We start from the raw sequence: 20,338 nt of genomic DNA, 5'->3' as shown, positions 1-20,338 counted from the left end.
GTCAGCCAAATGTTTATTTCCCTGTTTATACATGTAATGAAAAGAGCTTAGAATGATGACAATTAGGACTATCAAAAACGGTTCATGTAACTCAGTGATAGAACGTTGAGCTCCTATTAGGAACATAGGAAATTCTAGACAAAAAAAGACCACGGTCCATCTAGTTCGCCTTCTACCAGCCTGGTAGTTGCATGATACAATGATAATGGAGTTTTTGACTAATCATAGCAATCAATCGCTATCATTTAGTTTACAACAGACAGAATTGACATGGGAAAAACCCCAATGGTGGTGAGCTTTGGGAACCATAGGTCCCTTTAATTCCCAAATGTGCTACACTTACCACGTCATATCTCATATTAATCTTATAGTATCCAGGGTCAAATCCCAAACTCACCTGACACTTTTTTTCAACTCATGCCAGTAGGCTAGTTTCAGTGGTTCTACTTGGAAGGAGACCACCCCAATGGTGAAACACCTATCCCAATAAGAAGTGGAAAGAATCTGATACAAGTACACCACCTGCTCCTCTTGGCTGATCCAATGCAATATTAACAGAGAAGGATGCAACCCTGAATGTCCTGTCTTTCTGACAGAAGTAGAGGAATTTGGAAGTGGGACAAGACTGGAATAGATATTAATGGGAAATTATAATATTTAAAAATGAGTGGCTTATTGGCTGTATTTACACAAATCAGTTACCGTAGAAAATTGATTTGACTAACAAATTAATTTTAGGACAAGTTTTATAAATAACACACACATCAGTTTGCTGCTGGCCAGCTAGTTGATTCACATGCATAGAATCATAGAATCTTACAGTACAGGAAGAGGCCATTTAGCCCACAGTGCCTCTGCTGGCTCACTGAAAAAGCTAGCCAATTAGTCCCACTTCCCTCCTCTTTCAACATCTTTCCTTTTCAAGTAAATATCAAACTTCTTTTTGAAAGCCTTCATAATTGTGAACACCTCTATTAAATCTCCCCCTAACCTTCTCTGCCCTAGGGAGAACAATCCCAGCTTCTCCAGTCGCTCCACATAACTGAAGTCCTTCATCCCTGATAATAAACTTTGACTAATGGTCTTTTCACAATGTTGATGATCACATCACTGATCTTAAAATGTGATCAAAATTTGGAAGAGCTCTGTGTTTGTAGCATTGATTCTCACCTGCAAATGTGGAACTATTATCAATTTTATTCATATTTTGGGATACAAACAACAAATTTGTAAAATATTATTTGGCACTATTGTTGCCTCATGTTTCCTCCATAATGGCAGCCATGGGATACAAGACTAACCTCTTGCCAAGAGGCCCAAATGGACTGAATTACACACCTTTTCAATGCCTCCATCAATACTACTCTAAAATCAGAATGAGAAAGACTCCTAGTCCTAATCCCTCTCCTCGCTCTCAGTGAAAATTTTAAATTGAGAATTGATTCAGCAACCAAAGTAAAGTTGTTCTCTATTTTCCCTATTAAAACCCTTCACAATTTAAAATAAAATCATCCATTGAATCTTTTCTTAGCCTTCTCAACTCCAGTGGAAATAGGCCCAAATTCTATAGTCACTCTGGTGAAACTATGCTGTACACTCTCTGTCACTGTAATGTCCTTTCTATAATGGGATGCCAAAACCCGACACACACTCTAATTGGGCCCTATCCATTACCTTGTACAAGTTTGTCATTGCCTCTTTACTTTTTTTGTATTCGTTCTCTGGATATGGGAGCCATTGGCAAGGCCAGCATTTATTGCCCATCCCTAGTTGCTCTTTAGAAGGAGGTAAGCCGCTGCCTTGGAACTTATAGTCTATGCCATATTTATAAAACCCAAAGTGCTATTGCTATTTTTTATGGCTTTATCTACCTGTATTCGAATTTGAACCCTAGATCCGTTCCTCACACACTTTAATTGATTGTATACTCCCACTCCTGTCACCCCTCCCTCCTAAGAAACATTACTTCACACTTAGCTGCAAGTTAAATGGGATTATTGATCCGCAAGAGTGAGCAATTCAACAAAAATGATCCTAAATTATTCTTCCACTGGTCTAATTCTGTTGTCAGTTGTGACGCTTTGGGCTTCGTGCCAATGAATGACAAGTCTGGTAGTCTCCAACAAACCCATGAAACTATCTTTGGGGTGTGGAAACAGCACCATGCTGAGTTTGCATCTGGTCCAATGGGACAGACCCACCTGCTGCTGGTTGAAATATAACAGTGGAGTGTGTTGCGTGGAGAAAAGCCAGCTTGATGGGAGGAAGTGAACTCCTCTGTGTCACCAAGCTAATGGTATGGCAGCAGGTGTGGGTGGCATTCCTGCTGAATTTGTAAAAGCTGCTCTAGACAAGGGGAAAGAGAACAGAAATGGTCTTCGTCAACGGTGCTAGGAACTCTCAACTGGCCTTGAAGCTGCCCTTCTCCAACTGGTCTAACTGAATGGCAGAACAGGCTCAAGGGGCTGAATGGTTTACTTATGTTCCTATGTTCCCCTTTATGCCAGAAATCCTCACCAGCGCTGCGCACTGGTAAGCTTCCCGTTTCCTGTCAAGTTATGACTACACTACAAATTAAGGAATTGGTTTGCAGGGTTATCTAGCAATACACACAGGAAAAGCTCCAACCCCCATTGGCAAGTCCATGCCTCCAGGTTCAGTTGATGAGCCAGCCCAGCTAATCAATTAACAACATCTCAAGTCTACCACAGTATTGACTTGGTTCTGAACTTCCATTGCCTGGCACATCATCTTAGAGGCACCTCAACTCCAGGGACCCACTTGCCTCTCCACGATGGCAGATGATCACTAGTTGGTCTTTAGACAACTGACAAGCTCAGGTTTGACTATAGCAAGGACTCACTAATCAGTGCTTCCACTACCCTGCTCTCACTTTGGCCTGCATTTTCCTCTGCCCCCTCCTTCAAATATTAGTCAATTTTTTCCCTTAAAAGACGCAGTGGTTTCTACCTTTATTCCCATAGCTAATGAAAGAATAATTAAATACGCGTAGAGCTATGTACAAGGAATGAAAATGAAATAATCACATACAGTTTTGGTTCTATCGTACAATCAAATTCATTCATGTGACTGCCATGAAATGAGGATTAGGATACAGGCCTCCCACTCACTGTAAACGTACTTTCACTCTTCCAAATCAGGACTTAATTTAGAATTAAATTTATATCTTGTGCACAAGAAAATCACTTATATTTTATGGATTCAAACTAAAAGTTTCAAAACCGATTTTACCAACATACACCTTTAACTGTACATTTATTTCAATAACATATGATAGTGTCCACCGCTCCCCTTAATTCATCTAATTTTGATAGCGTTTTTCCTTATTCAGGAAGTGCGCAAAATTTTACTGCTAAACTAATAATAAATAACACAATCTTCAGGAATTATTTTTTGCTGGAAGAATCCATTAGATCTTTTGCTTCATTGATCTTTGCAGCCAGGAATGGCGATCCTCCTAAAATTACAAGGAAACAAATGAGCTCAGTTTTAAATTCTAACTGCAACGTGCCCTGATGTCTGATTAATGATTTTTCACAACTGACTCCAGTTCTATTTGTAAAAGTGCTGAACAGCAATAATTAGCAGTGCAGTTTCACATAATAACATTTTTATATAATCTCAATCAACATATGCATAAAAAAAGCTTCCACTTATACAATCATGGAATCTTACAATACAGAAGGAGGCCATTTGACCCATCATAAGAACTCGAGAACATAAAAAATAGGAGCTGGAGTAGGCCATTTGGCCCTTCAAGCCTGCGCCGCCATTCAACAAGATCATAGCTGATCTTCTACCTCAAGTCTACCTTCTCGCATTATCCCCATATCCCTTAATTCCCTTTGTTCCCAAAAACTTATCAATCTCTGTCTTGAATATACTCAACAACTGAGCTCTGGGGTAGAGCATTTCAAACATTCACAACCCTTTGAGTGAAGAAATTTCTCCTCGTCTCAGTCCTAAATGGCCGATCCCTTATTCTGAGACTGTGACCCCGTTTTCTAGATTCCCCAGCCAGGGAAAACATTTTTTCAGCATTAACCCTGTCAAGCCCCTTAAGAATTTTATATGTTGCAATTAGATCACCTCTCATTCTTCTAAGCTCTACTGAACATAGGCCTAGTCTACTCAATCTCTTCTCACAGGGCAATCTCTTTATCCCAGGAATCAGTCTAGTGAATCTTCGTTGCACTCCCACTAAGGTAAGTATGTCTTTCCTCAGGTAAGGAGATCAGAACTGTACACAATACTCCAGGTGTGGCCTCATCAATGTCCTGTATAATTGCAGTAAGACTTCTTTACTCTAAATTGGCCTCCTTAGTGCCTCTCATTATGGGAGGGGCAATAGTGGGTTACTAACCACTTACCGACCAGGGGCGGCGAGAAGATCAATTCCTGAGAAATTTGGCGGGATGTTTGCGGCGGTAGTAGGGTGTGACGCCCCGATCTCCTTCGCCCGGAGATTGTGACGTCATTGCCGTGCACATCGCACCGGTAGCACCCCAGGCCCGAACTTCGGTTCCGCCCGCTGCAGCATCGCCGGGCGAAAACACCGGCAGCTGCAGGAGGCATTGATCGGGAGGCCGGGTGCTTCCAGGGTGAAACTTAAAGGTGGGGTGGCTGAGGCAAGTGCAAAAATTTCTACAATGGTGTCTGTCAAATTTTTTCAATCCTCTTTGCCCGCGATCAATCAGCCCGGCACTCTACTGCAGTGCATCAGGCTGATCGAACGGATCACGACTGCCGTCAGAGACCAGGCAAGTGTTTCCAATACAGTGCCTACAGCGATGGCCCTTCCCTTTAAGGGACGGAAGGAGCCTCCGATCGCGGCAGCGCTGCGCGGCCCATTGTGCAGCGCTGCACAACTACTGCCCCACCTGCATCCTGTTGCGCTCCAGGAAGGAAGTGGAATGTGTTATGTAATGATGTGTGTATCGTCCTGGTACCTTAAATGTAATGTAAGCACTATGCCACACCACAGAGGGCGCTGTGGTGGGAAACCTGGAAGTACCTAGAACAAGCACTACATAAGGCTGACCACCACACCTGAGAGGCACTCTGGAGCTGAACAATAAAGGACGAAGGTCACAGCAGTTAGATATACACCAGACCGTGTGGAATCAGTGATTTGTGTGCTACATACACCACAGAATGCTTGATTTAGCGACCACTTCCTTCCTGGAACGCAAACCTCGAATTTCTTTAAAGTTGAAAATCATTATCGCCTGGTACTAATTTTTTCAACTTTTAAAAGTTAGCACCCCATTTCTGAATTTCTCACCCTTATACTCTAATCCCTTTGTAACGAAAGCTAACATACCATTTTCTTTCCTAATTGCTTGCTGTACCTGCATGTTAAATTTCTGTGATTCATGTACAAGGACACCCAGATCCTTCTGAATGCAAACATTTCCCAGTCTCTCACCATTCAAAAAATATTCTGCTTTTTTGTTTTTCCTACCAAAGTGATAACTTCACACTTTCCCACATTGTATTCCATTTGCCATGTTATTGCCCACTCAGTCAACCTGTCTATATCTGTCTGCATCCTCCTCACAGCTTACGTTTCCACCAAACTTTGTATCATCAACAAACTTGGATACATTACATTCAGTCCCTTCATCTATGTCATTAATATAGATTGTAAATAGCTGAGGACCAAGCACTGATCCTTGTGGTACCCCCGCTAATTTCAGCCTGCCAACAGGAAAAATTACTGTTTATTCCTACTTTCTGTTTTTTGTCCATTAACCAATCCTCAATCCATGCTAATATATTACCCCAATCCCATGAGTCCTAATTTTGTGTAATAACCTCTTGTGTGGCACCTTATCGAATGCTTTTTGAAAATCCAAATACACTACATCGTGCCTGTGCCGGCTCTTTGAAGGAGCTATCTAATTAGTCCCATACCCCTGGTCTTTCCCCATAACCCTGCATAATTTTCCTTTTCAAAGTATTTATCCAATTCCCATTTCAAAGTTACGATTGAATCTACCCTTTCAGAGAGCGCATTCCAGATCTTAACAACTCGTTGCGTTAAAACTAATCAAAACACATTTTTAAAGTGTGCACTTATACCACCTAGGGTTCACTAAATTAATATTTTTATTAACAATAAATTACATTCACCCTCCCCCCCCCAGAAAGGGGACACAAATGGGTGCGCAGTGGTGATAACTATTAGTGTTATATCGTTTTACACTGCAGTTACGCAGTAGCATTAACACTGCCTAGCTAGGTCTCCAATTCTTCAGCCAAGCAGACAGGTCTCCATTCCTTCTCTTCCATCAATTACAATTTAAATGTTAAGCATCTGCATGTGTAAAGATTTAAATTACCTCCATGTAGGGCACTTTTTAAATCTGATTTGGATCTTACACCAGCTCTCTTTTTGGTCAGGTTCTGCCATCCTACAAGTGGAAATCACGGATGTGCTTATTTGTACTGTGAAAATGGCCACCATGCTCCACCCTTTGTCTATGATTGGTCCCCTTGGAGGGTAAGCCACAATCTGAAGTTTCACTGGAATGTGTAACTGGAACCGCCCATCCCAAGATCTCACTGACTTTGCAAATTGTAACTTGATCCACTTTGACTTCCTGAAGCGACAGAGAACAGAGCTCCCCAGAAGGCAGCAAAGGCCAGCCAAAATGCCTTACCCCAGTCCAAGTGCATGCCTCCCCCAGCCAAAGTGCCTTACCCCAGTCCAAGTCTCCCCCAGCCAAAGTGCCTTACACCAGCGCAAGTGCATCCCTCCCCAGGCCAAAGTCCCTCCTTACACCTTATCTCCCCCTGCCCCCCTCCACCATAGATGGCCCATTGTGTACGGATTGTTAACAGTTTTATTAGGTAAGAAATGAATAGTGAGTGTTGTGACTTCTGGATTTCATCCACTCCAACGATGTTCCTTGCAGGGGGTTGGAAGAACTGGACCCTTCTTCTCCGGGTTCCCTCTCTCCCCTCCAATCCCTCCCCCCACATTCTCTCTCCCTCTCCCCCAGCCTCTCTCCCTCTCCCCCAGCCTCTCTCCCTCTCCCCCAGTCTATCTCTCTCTCCCTCTCTTCCCCCCAGTCTGTCTCTCTCTCTCCCACCCTTGCTCACGGCTCCCCGCCGCTTCTCTGCCCGGGGGGCCTCTTGGCCGAACATGATCCCTCTTCCAAGTTCCTTCTCTCCCCTACGATCCCCCCCTCCCCCCAGCCTGTGTCTCTCTCTCCACCCCCAGTCTCCCCCTCTCCCCCAGTGTCTCTCTCTCTCCCTCCCCAGTCATTCTCTCTCCCTCTCCCTGTCACTCTCTTTCCCTCTCTCTCCCTCTCCCAGTCACTCTCTTTCTCTCTCTCTCTCCCTCCCCCAGTTTCTCTCTCTCTCTCCCTCCCTCTCCCCCAATCTCAGCCCCCGCTGCTTCTCTGCCCATCGCCGTTCTCGGCTGCCCGCGGGGCCTCTCGGCCGAACGTGATCCATCTTCCCCGAGTTCCCTCTCTCCTCTACGATTCCACCCCCCGCCCCTCCCCCCCAACCAGTGTTTCTCTCTCTCTCCCCCCGCCAGTCTCCCACTCTCTCTCTCTTCCCCTTCCCTACCCCCTCCAGTCTCTCTCTCTCTCTCTCTTCCTCCCTCTCCCCCAGTCTTTCTTTCTCCCTCTCCCTCCCCCTCTCTCTCTCCCTTCCCTAGTCTCTCTCCCTCCCTCCCCCAGTCTCTCTCCCTCCCTCCCCCAGTCTCTCTCCCTCCCTCTTTTCCACCCCCCTCTCGGTCCCCCACTGCGTCTCTGCCTGCTGGCTCTCTCAGTCCCCCGTCACCGCTCTTGGCCCTGCGGACCCTCTCGGCCTCCCGCCTCTCTGCTCTCGGCCATCCACTGCCGCTCTCGGCCGCGTGGAATGAGAGCGGGGCCGCACTGCTGGTCCAGCACTTCCAGTTTGGGCGGAAGGCATCGGGAGGGCAGAGCTTGATGGACGCATGCGCAGAAAAAAGTGCAACTAGTTACTCCCGGAAATCACTCCCCAACAATGCTGAAGTTGTAGTGTGAACACATGCTTACACATATAGGGCTCAATTTTCCCCAGTGATTTGCACCATTTTTTTGGCACACACCACTTTTTTTGGCCTAAATTTAAAAATCCAAGTTTCCACAAAGATTGTGCACCAGCATAACTCAGTTATGATTTTTTTTTTGGTTAATTTTTTTTTGTGTTATAGGGAGCGTAACCTGCACCAGTTTTTCACATTTATGCCAGTTTGGCCAACTTACATTTCTCCTAGGACGGCGTATGTGACCACTTCTAGGCACTTAAGAAAAACCAGCGCACGTCAAAAAATCGATGCAGAAAAACGCCATTGTTTTTAGGCGAAGTTTTGGAGGGAACACATTAAATATGCATCATGAAGCTCAATTTTTTCAAACTTAAAATGCAGAAAATGAAAGTTTAATGCAATTCTTTAATTTTGGATTTTTTTCCAAAGTGCCATGCCACCACCAAACCAGGTTTGAGGGTGGGAGCGTCGGCAGACAGCATCGGTCCTTTGCCCGGACACAGAGGCTTGGCTTCAAAAGAAGCCTGGGGATGTGTGAAAGCCAAACTAAGGGATGAGCACCCTTACACTGCAGCAGCACCAAAAGAAGCCTGGGGCAGGGGGGGGGGGGGGAGGGTGGGGGGGTGTTCCTAATCTAAGCAAGCCTATCGCACATGCCCAGACCTGGGTGTGGTCCATAGTATGGCGTCGACCTTGGGAAGAGAGACAACATAGAAGCTTGTCCTGCTGTTTTGAGCTTCTTGCAAAGATACAATTTAATCATGGGGGCAATACTGACAATGCCATACCTCGTGCAAGCCTTCTGCATGATGGTGCTGCAGAGGAGACGACTGCTTCGACGTCATCGCACGAAGAACCTCAGAGCATGTAGGATGAGGGACAGGAGGCCTTACCCACGCCGGGTATATCGAGACAGGCATTCATGCATGCACCTGAGTGATGCAGACTGTGTGGGAAGGCTGTGTTTCCGCAAAGAAGTTGTAACCGAGATCTGTGAGTTAGTAAAAGCAGATCTGCGACCTAGAAGCATCAGGAGGACTCATTTGTCAGTTGAAGTAAAGGTTACAGCTGCACTTTCATTCTATGCATCTGGATCGTTCCAGGCCATAACTGGGGATGTGTGCGCCATTTCGCAACATACAACACATATCAGCATTCGGCAGGTGACTGCTCCATTTTATGCCTGGAGGAATTACTACATAAAGTTCCCCATGACCGCCCAGGCAATGTGTGACAGGGCTGTAGGCTTCTCCAGGATTGCTGGCTTCCCAAAGGTACAGGGCTGCATTAATTGTACCCACATCGCCTTGCGAGCACCTTTGAAGAATTCCGAGATGTATAGGAACAGAAAAGACTTCCACTCCGTGAATGTGCAGCTGGTGTGTGACAACATGCATCGCATCATGTCAGTTGATGCGAGATACCCTGGGAGCACCCATGATGCGTTCATCCTACGCGAGAGCGCTATATCTGCCATGTTTCAGCAACAGCCAGAAGGGCAGAGCTGGCTGCTGGGAGACAAAGGGTACGGCCTCGCCATCTGGCTCATGACGCCTCTATGTGTAAACCGGATGGAAGTTGACCGGGAATACAACACGTCGCACATTGCGACGCGCAGCATAATAGAGAGGACTATTGGCAACTTGAAACAGCGTTTCCGATGCCTGGACCATTCCTGAGGCTACCTGCAATACTCCCCTGAGATTGTCAGTCAGTTCACTGTTGTGTGCTGCATGCTGCATAACTTAACCATCATGAGGCAGCAGCTGCTGGTAGTAGAAGACCCACCTGAGGTGAGAGTGGCTGATGATGAGGAGGAAGATGCAAATGATGAGGAGGAGGAGGAAGCTATGCAACTACCTGAACCCAGAGCACAACGGCGGAGAAGGGCGGGCCGTTGTGCTCCTTTAACGATTGCTCGAGCCTTGCGCCAGCAGCTCATCCGTAAATGCTTTGCTGTCTGAAGGCTCAGCGGCAACTATTCCAAATGGACCATGTTTATTGTTTGGACCTGTTCTGTAATGTTATATTGTGTTAATGGAACAAATAATGGAAATTATTCTTCTTTACTTCAAAAAGTTGCGGTAATAATGGAACAAATAATGGAAATGATTCAGTTATAATTTAAAATATATTTTATTCAAAAGTTTAACAAACATTTGTTTGTATTTAACTTTAATAAAAATATTCTTGTAACAAACTTTAAAGTTTTCAGTTAAGATCACTTACAAACTCTAAGATCACTTAAAAGCTTTAAGAGCACTTACAAACGTTTAAGCTTGTAAATTTACATAAATTACAAATAACTTTTAATTTGAGAACAGTTACAACAGTACAACAGTAACAACAATAACAACAACAAAAGCAGTATCTCACCCATCTCTCCTCCACCTTATTCTAAGACCGCCCGCTGAGCTTGGTCTTGTTGACTCCACTCCCGCCTAGAGGCGATGGCGCAGCATTTCTCATGTTGGTACCAAGCTTATTCTTTCGAACATCTTGGGTAATGCGCACTTCTTGATTGGGGGGGGGGGGGGGGGGGGGGGGGGGATTGGAGTGGGAGTGGCAATTGATTCTGTCAATGGGCACGGGGTCTGGGCATGTTTCCTTATTGCAGCAGCTAACTCCGACATTCCCCCCCTCATGTTCACCGATAATGTATTAGCTACTTGTGACATTCCCTCCCTCATGTGCACCGACATTGTATCAGCCACCTGCGACATTCCCTCCCTCATGTTCCGGACAGTGTTCCCATTTCTCGTGAGAGTGTTACTTCTCCCGACACCTCAACACCCACCCCACTGACAGTGTCCATGAGTGATCGTGTAAGTTCAATGCTCTCCGCACTCATTGCCATCATCTGAACCACATCTATTAGATCCTGCATCTCAGGAGAGCGCTGTGGAGCTCTCCTTCCCCTCCTCATCCTGGGTGTGGCTCGCTTCATCCCACTGGGACCCGCAGCCTCGGACAGTGGGGCCCTGGGTGTGCCTCGCTGCACCCCACTGGAATTCCCAGCCTCGGACTGTGGGAAACCATGTAATGTCCCACCAACACTCGTACCACTCAGGAAACGGGCTGGCACCTCAATGGACGGCGCCTGCACCTCCTCCAGAGTGAGTACAACAGTGGGGGCTTCATCCATCACCTCCCCCTCACCCTCACCCCCTGGTCTGGAAGATAGGATTGCGAGATGTTCTCCTCTTCAGGCTCATCTGCATCAGAATCTTCTCCTGCATCAGCTTCAGCCTCGTCGGGGTTGGCCTCAATTTCTGCAAAATATAACAGAACAGACAAATGGTTAGCAGCAGAGGGAGCAGGGTGGGTGGCATGAGTAGGCTCAAACAGCGCAGGCAGCAGGCTGATTTGAAGGACCAAATGAATGATAGCATATTGCATTAACCGAAGCGTAGTTGACGGAGACATTCCCATGAACTGAAGCATGGCTAGCCCGCGCAGTACTTAACATTTAGCAAAGCCAGACTGTGGAGTTTGCAGGACTTACCCTCTCCCTTGAGTGAGGGCCCAGCTTGTGCAGTGGTGGTTGCTTTTCCCCAGCAGGACCCATCAAAGCAGCGACCCTCTCTTCCAAGGGTGTCAGTGGGTGTTGATTTGCCAGGCCTCCTCCTTTTCAAGTTCTTTCCCTTTTGCTTTGTGCCACCTTCCTCTGCAAAGATGAAAATATAATTTTTTAAGAGAGGATGTCTTTCTGCTGGGTGGGACATACAGATGATCACATTTACAATTGCAATTCCAGTGTATAAATGAAAATATTACTTACACTAACTACTTGACCAAGGTCCTGCCACTTCTTTTTGCACTGGCCTCCAGACCTCAGGATGGTCACCATTGCACAGTAATCTTCTGCAAGTTGGTTCCAGCATTTCATTTCTTTTGGTGAAACTTTTATGTGACCTCTGCTGGTATCCAGCTCTTACCATCTGTCCTCAATTACAGTAACTAGTGCCTCCACTTCATCCTGTAAGAAATTCTTGGTCCTTGAGCCGCGTTGCATCTTGTATTGCAGCTCTGATTTTTCCAATGAGAATTAAAGTTCTCACACACAACTGGCTCTTTAAAAATGGCCGAATGCAGACCGGGAGCTGTATTGGGCCTGCGCGCCCATAGCAATCACGTCAAAAGCTTCCTTTTTTTTTCGTGCATGCGCAGAAGGGGAGGCATCTTTTTTTCGGCGCAGGCATTAAGCTCCACCCCCGAAGCTGAAGGACAGGCTGCATGGCGCCAATTTCAAAAAATAGAACGGGGAAACTTGCTAGTTATTTTTTGGGAGTAGTCGGGGCCCAAAAAAACGGGCATAACTCTTGCAGTATGCCAAAAAACGGCATTGGGGAAAATTGAGCCCATAAGAATTACTTTGAAAGTTCACTCGTTTTTAGTTATAAGTGATTTCAGCTACAGTTTTAGCTGATTAATTAGAAAATGAATCAAAATAATCTGAATAATCAGTTGTTGCATATTTGCTACAAAACAGGTTCTGTCCAGTCGAATACTCAGGCATTCTTGTTAGATTACTGGTTTTAACCATAATTATATAATAAACTTTAATACTACAATATCCTTAAATACTTTTTCAAAAACAACTCAATTTTACAATGCATGGGAATTGCTTTGCATGGAAATACAACTGTCCCAAATGATTACATCTGATTATACCTCATCATATAAAGAGTCTATTTTTAAAGCTCAAAGTTCAACAGCCATCTTCTCATTTTGTAATCTACCTTTTTTTTAATCTTTAAGGCTTCATGAAACCTGTATCATAATTTAAACGGCTTTACATCTGTGGTAACAAGAGGAGAGACACTCTCTCTCATAAATGGCATGTTGATTCACAATACTCCTCTCTGTCAGTTATACTGGCTAGCTGGGGCAGTAGTTAGACTTACCTCTAGTCTTTGAGAACAATTTTTACTCAAGTACCAATATGTAAAAATTGGGACCAAGTACTGGGAAGAGCTGATTTAAGCAACACTATAGTTTAGAGATGACAGCGAGCACACAGGAAATCTCCCAGTGCATTGACTCTCTACAGCACAGAGTGCCAAATGCTGAGCTGGTGCTTGCAAGGGTGAGTGAGTGATGGTGCATCTCCCAGAGGACTTTCCTCCCCTTCTTCTGCTGTGGCTGGACCTGGAAAATGTGACAGTTACTGGCGAGGGCAAGCAGCACCAGGTGATCATGCAGAGTGTGTGAGGGAGAGTGTTCAATGTAAAGAAAAAAGGAGGGTAGTATGGCCAAATACCATGTGGGATATATCTTTGCCAGCTGTCTCGTTTCTATATTCCTATGGTATGTGAAGAATGCAGAATGAAGATAAATTAAGAGTAAGCAGGTCATTTGAATGACCAGACTGGATCAGCCATTAATACCCTGAAATTGTTGTTCACTCCTGCTGAAACAATTCCCATATATACTTTCAAGGTGGCACATATATAAGACAACCCTCCAAAATACCACCCAAGGAAAACTTATGCCACTCATAAAAGGTGAGGGTCGTTACAAAGCTCCAATCCACCCTAATCCTCAGCTTCACGTTGGTTGGTGTCTGCTCTGTTCTTCCTTATTTCAACCAGCACATTCCTATGGCCGATTGCTCTGTTCCTGCAGAACTGCTATACTTCATACACATTAATGACTTGGACTTAGGTGTGCCAATTTCAAAATTTGCAGCTGACACAAAACTCGAAGTATAGTGAACAGTGAGGAGGATAGTGATAGACTTCAAGATGACAGTGACAGGCTGGTGGAATGGGCAGACATGTGGCAGATGAAATTTTAACACCGAAAAGTGCAAGGTGACACATTTTGGTAGGAAGAATGAGGAGAGGCAACATAAACTAAAGGGTACAATCCTAAAGGGGGTGCATGAACAGAGAGACCAGGAGGTAAAAGTGCACAAATCGTTGAAGGTGGCAGGGTAAGTTGAGAAAGCAGTTAAAAAAGCATACGGGATCCTGGGCTTCATAAATAGAGGCATAGAGTACAAAAGCAAGAAAGTTATGATGAATCATTATAAAATACTGGTTCGGTCTCAACTGGAGTATTGTGTCCAATTCTGGCCACCACACTTTAGAAAGGATATGAAGGCCTTGGAGAGGGCGCTGAAAAGATTTACAAGACTGGTTCCAGGGATGAGGGACTTCAGTTACGTGGATAGACTGGAGAAGCTGGGATCGTTCTCCTTAGAGCAGAGAAGGTTGAGAGGAGATTTGATAGAGGTGTTCAAAATCATGAGGGGTTTAGACGGAGTAAATAGTGAGATTGACGGAAGGGTCGAGAACCGGAGGACACAGATTTAAGGTGATTGGCAAAAGATCCAAAGGTGACATGAGGGAAAACTTTTTACGCAGCGAGTGGTTAGATCTGGAATGCACTGCCTGAAAGGGTAGTGGAGGCAGATTCAATCACGGCTTTCAAAAGGGAATTGGATAAGTACCTGAAAGAAAAAAATGTCAAGGCCTATGGGGAAAGGGCGGGAGAGTGGGACTAGCTGAAATGTTCTTGCCGGCACGAGTTCGACAGACCAAATTGCTTCCTTCTGTGCTGTAACCATTTTATGATTCTATGATACTTTAGTTGCAGCTCCTGTTGCTGATTATAAGTTTCCTCTCCTTTTGTCTATCTTGCTCAGCCTATCTCAGATTTTAAATCAACAGCTGGAGCCTGGACTGAGGTGGGATGGAAAGTTGCTCTTTGAATATTTGGGGGGGGGGGGGGGTGGGGGGGCGGAGGAGTGGAGCAGATCAACGGACAGGGATGTGCTGGTACTGTATTGGGTCTATTGCCTATAGAGAAAGCGCTTTGACATAAGGGAAACAAGAAGGACAATATGATCATCATGGAGCAGACCTCCTCTCTACTTTCAACCCCAAATAGAGACATGGGTTTTTAGGGCTAAAAATTCGGGAGTTTAACGCCACCCGTTACCGGCATAAAGCAACATAAAGAGGGCGGCCGCCGTTCTTTTGCCAGCTGATGGCGGGTCCCGCAGCCATTTTCCAAGGCCCAGCAGCGTTGATGGCCCTGCAGATTTAAATGAGGAAGAGGTGGCATCAGTCGGCGTGCAACACCGACTTAACGTCACCTCAGCTAACTTGGACCTTAGCGCTGAGTTCAGCACAGGGTCCTAAGCTCGCCATGTAAACCTAGCGTGCAGCAGACTGACACAAGCTCTGTCAGCACCTCTTAAAAAGACACACGTATCTTTCAGGTAAGTTTGCGTTTAAGCTTTTGGACTGGATTTTTTTTGATTTTATTGAAGTGGTGGCTTGCTGCAATACATGTTAAAACATTTTTTTTTTAAAGTGTGTAGGGAATGCTCCTGGGCACTTGCAGGCCCTCAGATGGTAAAGGAAGGCCTCCGAGAACTCAGAAAATGCTCCAAATAGCAGGTCTGACAACATCCGTGGAGAGAGAAACAGAGTTCACATCTCGGGTCAAGATGCTGCCGGACCTGCTGAGTATTTCCAGGATTTTATGCTGTCATTTCAGATTTATCCGCTTGCAGTGGGAAAAGGCAGACGCAGAAGAGAAAGAAACAGAAGAGGAGGAAGCGGAAGGAAGGAAGGAAGGATGGATGCAACCCAGACAGCCCCTTTCTGGCCGGGTTAGCCGAGTTGGAATCATCCGCATACAGTACCAGTGAGCACAACCTCAATTCCCCTTTCATCGTTTGTCCCACACCTTACCTTCTTTCTGTTAATGGCCATTACAGTGTCCTCTTTGCCACGATGCTGAAATAAAAGCCACCACAAAGCAAACTTTCCAATCCAACTGTATACATCTATCCATCCAATATGACATCAAGTAATCAACTCATCATCCTTATGCATTCCCTTAGTGACGGTCTTGTGTATGCCTTTGCCTACCCTGCTGATGTCACACAGTGCTACCCCAATGGCTGCAGCATGGCTGATTGAAGACTGCTGACTTTCAATGACATACACTACAAATGGCCTTGCTGGTCAACCTTGAGGAGCTGGTGGCAGGAAGTGTTAAATTGAGTGACGGTATTTCTTCTTCATTCTCCTCTTCTTGATCAACCACTGTCTGGGCAGGTTGCATTTCTTGGGTGTGTGAAATAAGGATGGCACATGGGTAGAGTTGTGTTGAGGGGAGGTTGGGAAAGCAAGAGGTGCATGCCAGGAGGAGGATAACATATGAGGATACCAGCATCTTGTATCCCTTCTGCCCCGCCACTGGCCAATGGCTCAGCCATGCCCCTGCCAAGACTGGCCTCCAAGGGGGAGATGTGCCTCGTGATTGGTACAGATTGTTGGTAGGTGAGTGATGAGCAGGGGACAGTGGAGGGTAAAGAGTCATGCATTGAGCAGTGTGTGAGGCTAGTGATGCAGTTGGTAGGTGATGGCATTTGAAGATGCATTCATTGACTTTCACCAGTGGTCTGAGGTCATGAAGCTTCTTTGGGCACTGGAGCCAGGTGGTGGGGATGACACTATTGACAGTGACGGCCACATCATTCTTTCTGGACGGCCTCCTGGCTCCTGGGTGCCCCTTCCTTGGCTTGCTGAGCCATTTGTGTTAGTACTGAAGCACTGTTTCTATTTTTTGAGGTCCGGAAGGGAATTCAGCTTTAAGAGCTGAAGACTCCCACTTGGGACTTCTTTTTAATGTTAATTTTTTTTTTTAAAAGGCAGTAAAGGCTGAAACCTGCATTTTTTTACTTTATTTTTATTAGTTCAGAAGGTGAAAAAAGTCAATCCGGCACCCTAGAAACTTGAAGGCCAGAAAGAAAAACCAGCACTACTAACCCAGTCCAGATTAATGTTCCACAATGCCTAGCGAACTCATTGCCTTGCTTCCAGAGGCTGTTGGAAGATGGAACGCTGCTTCTGGACAGCAACTTTGTCTCCGATGCCTGCAGTAATGCCACCAGGAAGGCATTACATGGTACGTTAGTGCTGGCCTAAAAATCTTTAGTTTCCAGTGCAAATTTTGCTCCTCTAACGTTTCGACCATTTTCTACGGCCGTTAATCTAAGACGCTGGCAACTCTCGTGGCAGTCACAAATTTTTAGCCCTTTGTCTTAACATGAGTACATACAACAGCTGTGGTAAATATTGGGCAAAAAGAAAAGCATCACACTTCATATTCAACATTTTGCTAATCGTGCAGTGTGAATTTGGAATCTTCTTCTCAACAACTTGTATTTACATAGTGTCTTTAACGTAGTTAATCATCCCAAGGGCATCACAGGAATGTAATCAGATAATAACTGACACTGGGCCAAGAAGGAGACATTAGGACAGTCAAAGAGGAAGGTTTTAAGAAGGGGGTTACAGAGATACGGAGCGGCGAGGTCATGGAGGGATGGAGAGTGACACAGTTAATTCAGAAACTAGGGTCCTGAACTTAAGGAAAGGCAACTTCGCTGGTTTGAGACGTGAGTTGGCTAGAATAAACTGGCAAATGATACTTAAAGGGTTGACGGTGGATAGGCAATGGCAAACATTTATAGATCACATGGATGAACTTCAGCAATTGTACATCCCTGTCTGGAGTAAAAATAAAAAGGGGAAGGTGGCTCAACCATGGCTAACAAGAGAAATTAAGGATAGTATTAAATCCAAGGAAGGGGCATATAATTTGGCCAGAAAAAGCAACAAAACTGAGGACTGGGAGAAATTTAGAATTCAGCAGAGGAGGACAAAGGGTTTAATTAAGCGGGGGAAAATAGAGTACGAGAAGAAGCTTGCTGGGAACATAAAAACTGACTGCAAAAGCTTCTATAGATATGTGAAGAGAAAAAGATTAGTGAAGACAAACGTAGGTCCCTTGCAGTCGGATTCAGATGAATTTATAATGGGGAACAAAGAAATGGCAGACCAACTGAACAAATATTTTGGTTCTGTCTTCACGAAGGAAGACACAAATAACCTTCTGGAAGTACTAGGGGACCGATGGTCTAGTGAGAAGGAGGAACTGAAGGATATCCTTATTAGGCGGGAAATTGTGTTAGGGAAATTGATGGGATTGAAGGCCGATAAATCCCGGGGGCCTGATAGTCTAGAGTACTTAAGGAAGTGGTCCTTGAAATAGTGGATGCATTGGTGATCATTTTCCAACAGTCTATCGACTCTGGATCAGTTCCTATGGACTGGAAGGTAGCTAATGTAAAAAAGGAGGGAGAGAGAAAGCGAGTAATTATAGACCGGTTAGCCTGACATCAGTAGTGGGGAAAATGTTGGAATCTATTATTAAGGATGAAATAGCAGCGCATTTGGAAAGCAGTGACAGGATCGGTCCAAGTCAGCATGGATTTATGAAAGTGAAATCATGCTTGACAAATCTTCTGGAATTTTTTTTGAGGATGTAACTAGTAAAGTGGACAAGGAAGAACCAGTGGGTGTGGTGTATTTGGACTTTCAAAAGGCTTTTGACAAGGTCCCGCACAAGAGATTGGTGTGCAAAATCAAAGCACATGGTATTGGGGGTAATGTACTGACGTGGATAGAGAACTGGTTGGCAGACAGAAGCAGAGAGTTGGGATAAACGGGTCCTTTTCAGAATGGCAGGCAGTGACTAGTGGAGTGCCGCAGGGCTCAGTGCTAGGACCCCAGCTCTTTACAATATACATCAATGATTTGGATGAAGGAATTGAGTGTAATATCTCCAAGTTTGCAGATGACACTAAACTGGGTGGCGATGTGAGCTGTGAGGGAGACGCTAGGAGGCTGCAGGGTGACTTGGACAGGTTAGGTGAGTGGGCAAATGCATGGCAGATGCAGTATAGTGTGGATAAATGTGAGGTTATCCACTTTGGGGGCAAAAACGCGAAGGCAGAATATTATCTGAATGGCGGCAGATTAGGAAAAGGGGAGGTGCAACGAGACCTGGATGTCATGGTTCATCAGTCATTGAAAATTGGTATACAGGTACAGCAGGCGGTGAAGAAGGCAAATGGTATGTTGGCCTTCATAGCTAGGGGATTTAAGTATAGAAGCAGGGAGGTCTTACTGCAGTTGTACAGGTCCTTGGTGAGGCCTCACCTGGAATATTGTGTTCAGTTTTGGTCTCCTAACCTGAGGAAGGACGTTCTTGCTATTGAGGGAGTGTAGCGAAGGTTCACCAGACTGATTCCCGGGATGGCAGGACTGACATATGAGGAGAGACTTGATCAACTGGGCCTTTATACATTGGAGTTTAGAAGGATGAGAGGGAATCTCATAGAAACGGGACTGGACAGGTTAGATGCGGGTAGAATGTTCCCGATATTGGGGAAGTCCAGAACCAGGAGACACAATCTTAGGATAAGGGGTAAGCCATTTACGACTGAGATGAGGAGAATCTTCTTCACTCAGAGTTGTTAACCTGTGGAATTCCCTGCCGCAGAGAGTTGTTGATGCCAGTTCATTGGACTTTTTTCACCTTCAAGAGGGAGTTAGATATGGCCCTTATAGCTAAGGGGATCAAGGGGTATGGAGAGAAAGCAGGAAAGGGGTACTGAGGGAATGATCAGCCATGATCTTATTGAATGGTGGTGCAGGCTCGAAGGGCTGAATGGCCTACTCCTGCACCTATTTTCTATGTTCCTATGTTAACACAAGGATGAGAATTTTAAAATGGAGGCGTTTGAGGACTGGGAGCCAATGTAGGTCATTGAGCACATGGGTACTAGGTAGGGCATCTCAGTGGTTGTTAACCCCCTTTGATGAGTAATGGATAAGCTCACTATGGATAAGCAGCGGACATTTTTCACTATCGTGCTGGCAAGAGACTCTCAGACAGCACATCCATACCACGAGACTCGCAAAGCAAGCGCTCTACTCGGAACTCCTTCACGGCAAACGAGCCAAAGATGGGCAGCGGAAACGTTACAATGACACCCTCAAAGCCTCCCTGATAAAGTGCAACATCCCCACTGACACCTGGGAGTCCCTGGCTAAAGACCGCCATAAGTGGTGGAAGTGCATCCGGGAGGGCGCTGAGCTCCTCAAGTCTTGTCGCATGCAGAAATCAAGCGCAGGCTGCGGAAAGAGCGTGCAGCAAACCAGTCCCATCCACCTCTTCCCTCAACGACTATCTGTCCCACCTGTGACAGAGACTGTGGTTCTCATATTGGACTGCTCAGCCACCTAAAAACTCATGTTAAGAGGGGAAGCAAGTCTTCCTCGATTCCGAGGGACTGCCTATGATAATGATGATGATGACCATTGAAGAATTAGGGACATTTCTTCAGAGTTGCCCAACATTAGCTGGGTTATTAGCTCCCATTTAATATTAACATTTTTTTGTGCATCTATCAAT

General features: G+C 45.3%; 1 protein-coding gene across 1 annotated transcript in view; it reads right to left on the bottom strand.

Annotated features, from left to right (window-relative positions):
- LOC139276283 (dnaJ homolog subfamily C member 15-like) overlaps positions 1 to 20,338 on the bottom strand; it is a 48,756-nt gene continuing 28,418 nt past the window's right edge. Inside the window, exon 6 of the mRNA XM_070894039.1 lies at positions 1 to 3,478. Within this exon, the coding sequence (XP_070750140.1) occupies positions 3,408 to 3,478 (71 nt within the window). The 3' untranslated portion in view covers positions 1 to 3,407. The remainder of the gene's footprint in view (positions 3,479 to 20,338) is intronic.

The sequence above is a fragment of the Pristiophorus japonicus genome, chromosome 11 (assembly GCF_044704955.1).
Source record: "Pristiophorus japonicus isolate sPriJap1 chromosome 11, sPriJap1.hap1, whole genome shotgun sequence".
Classification (NCBI taxonomy): domain Eukaryota; kingdom Metazoa; phylum Chordata; class Chondrichthyes; family Pristiophoridae; genus Pristiophorus; species Pristiophorus japonicus.
The sequence above is the reverse complement of the archived record's forward strand: the minus strand, read 5'-3'. Positions and strand labels throughout refer to the sequence as shown.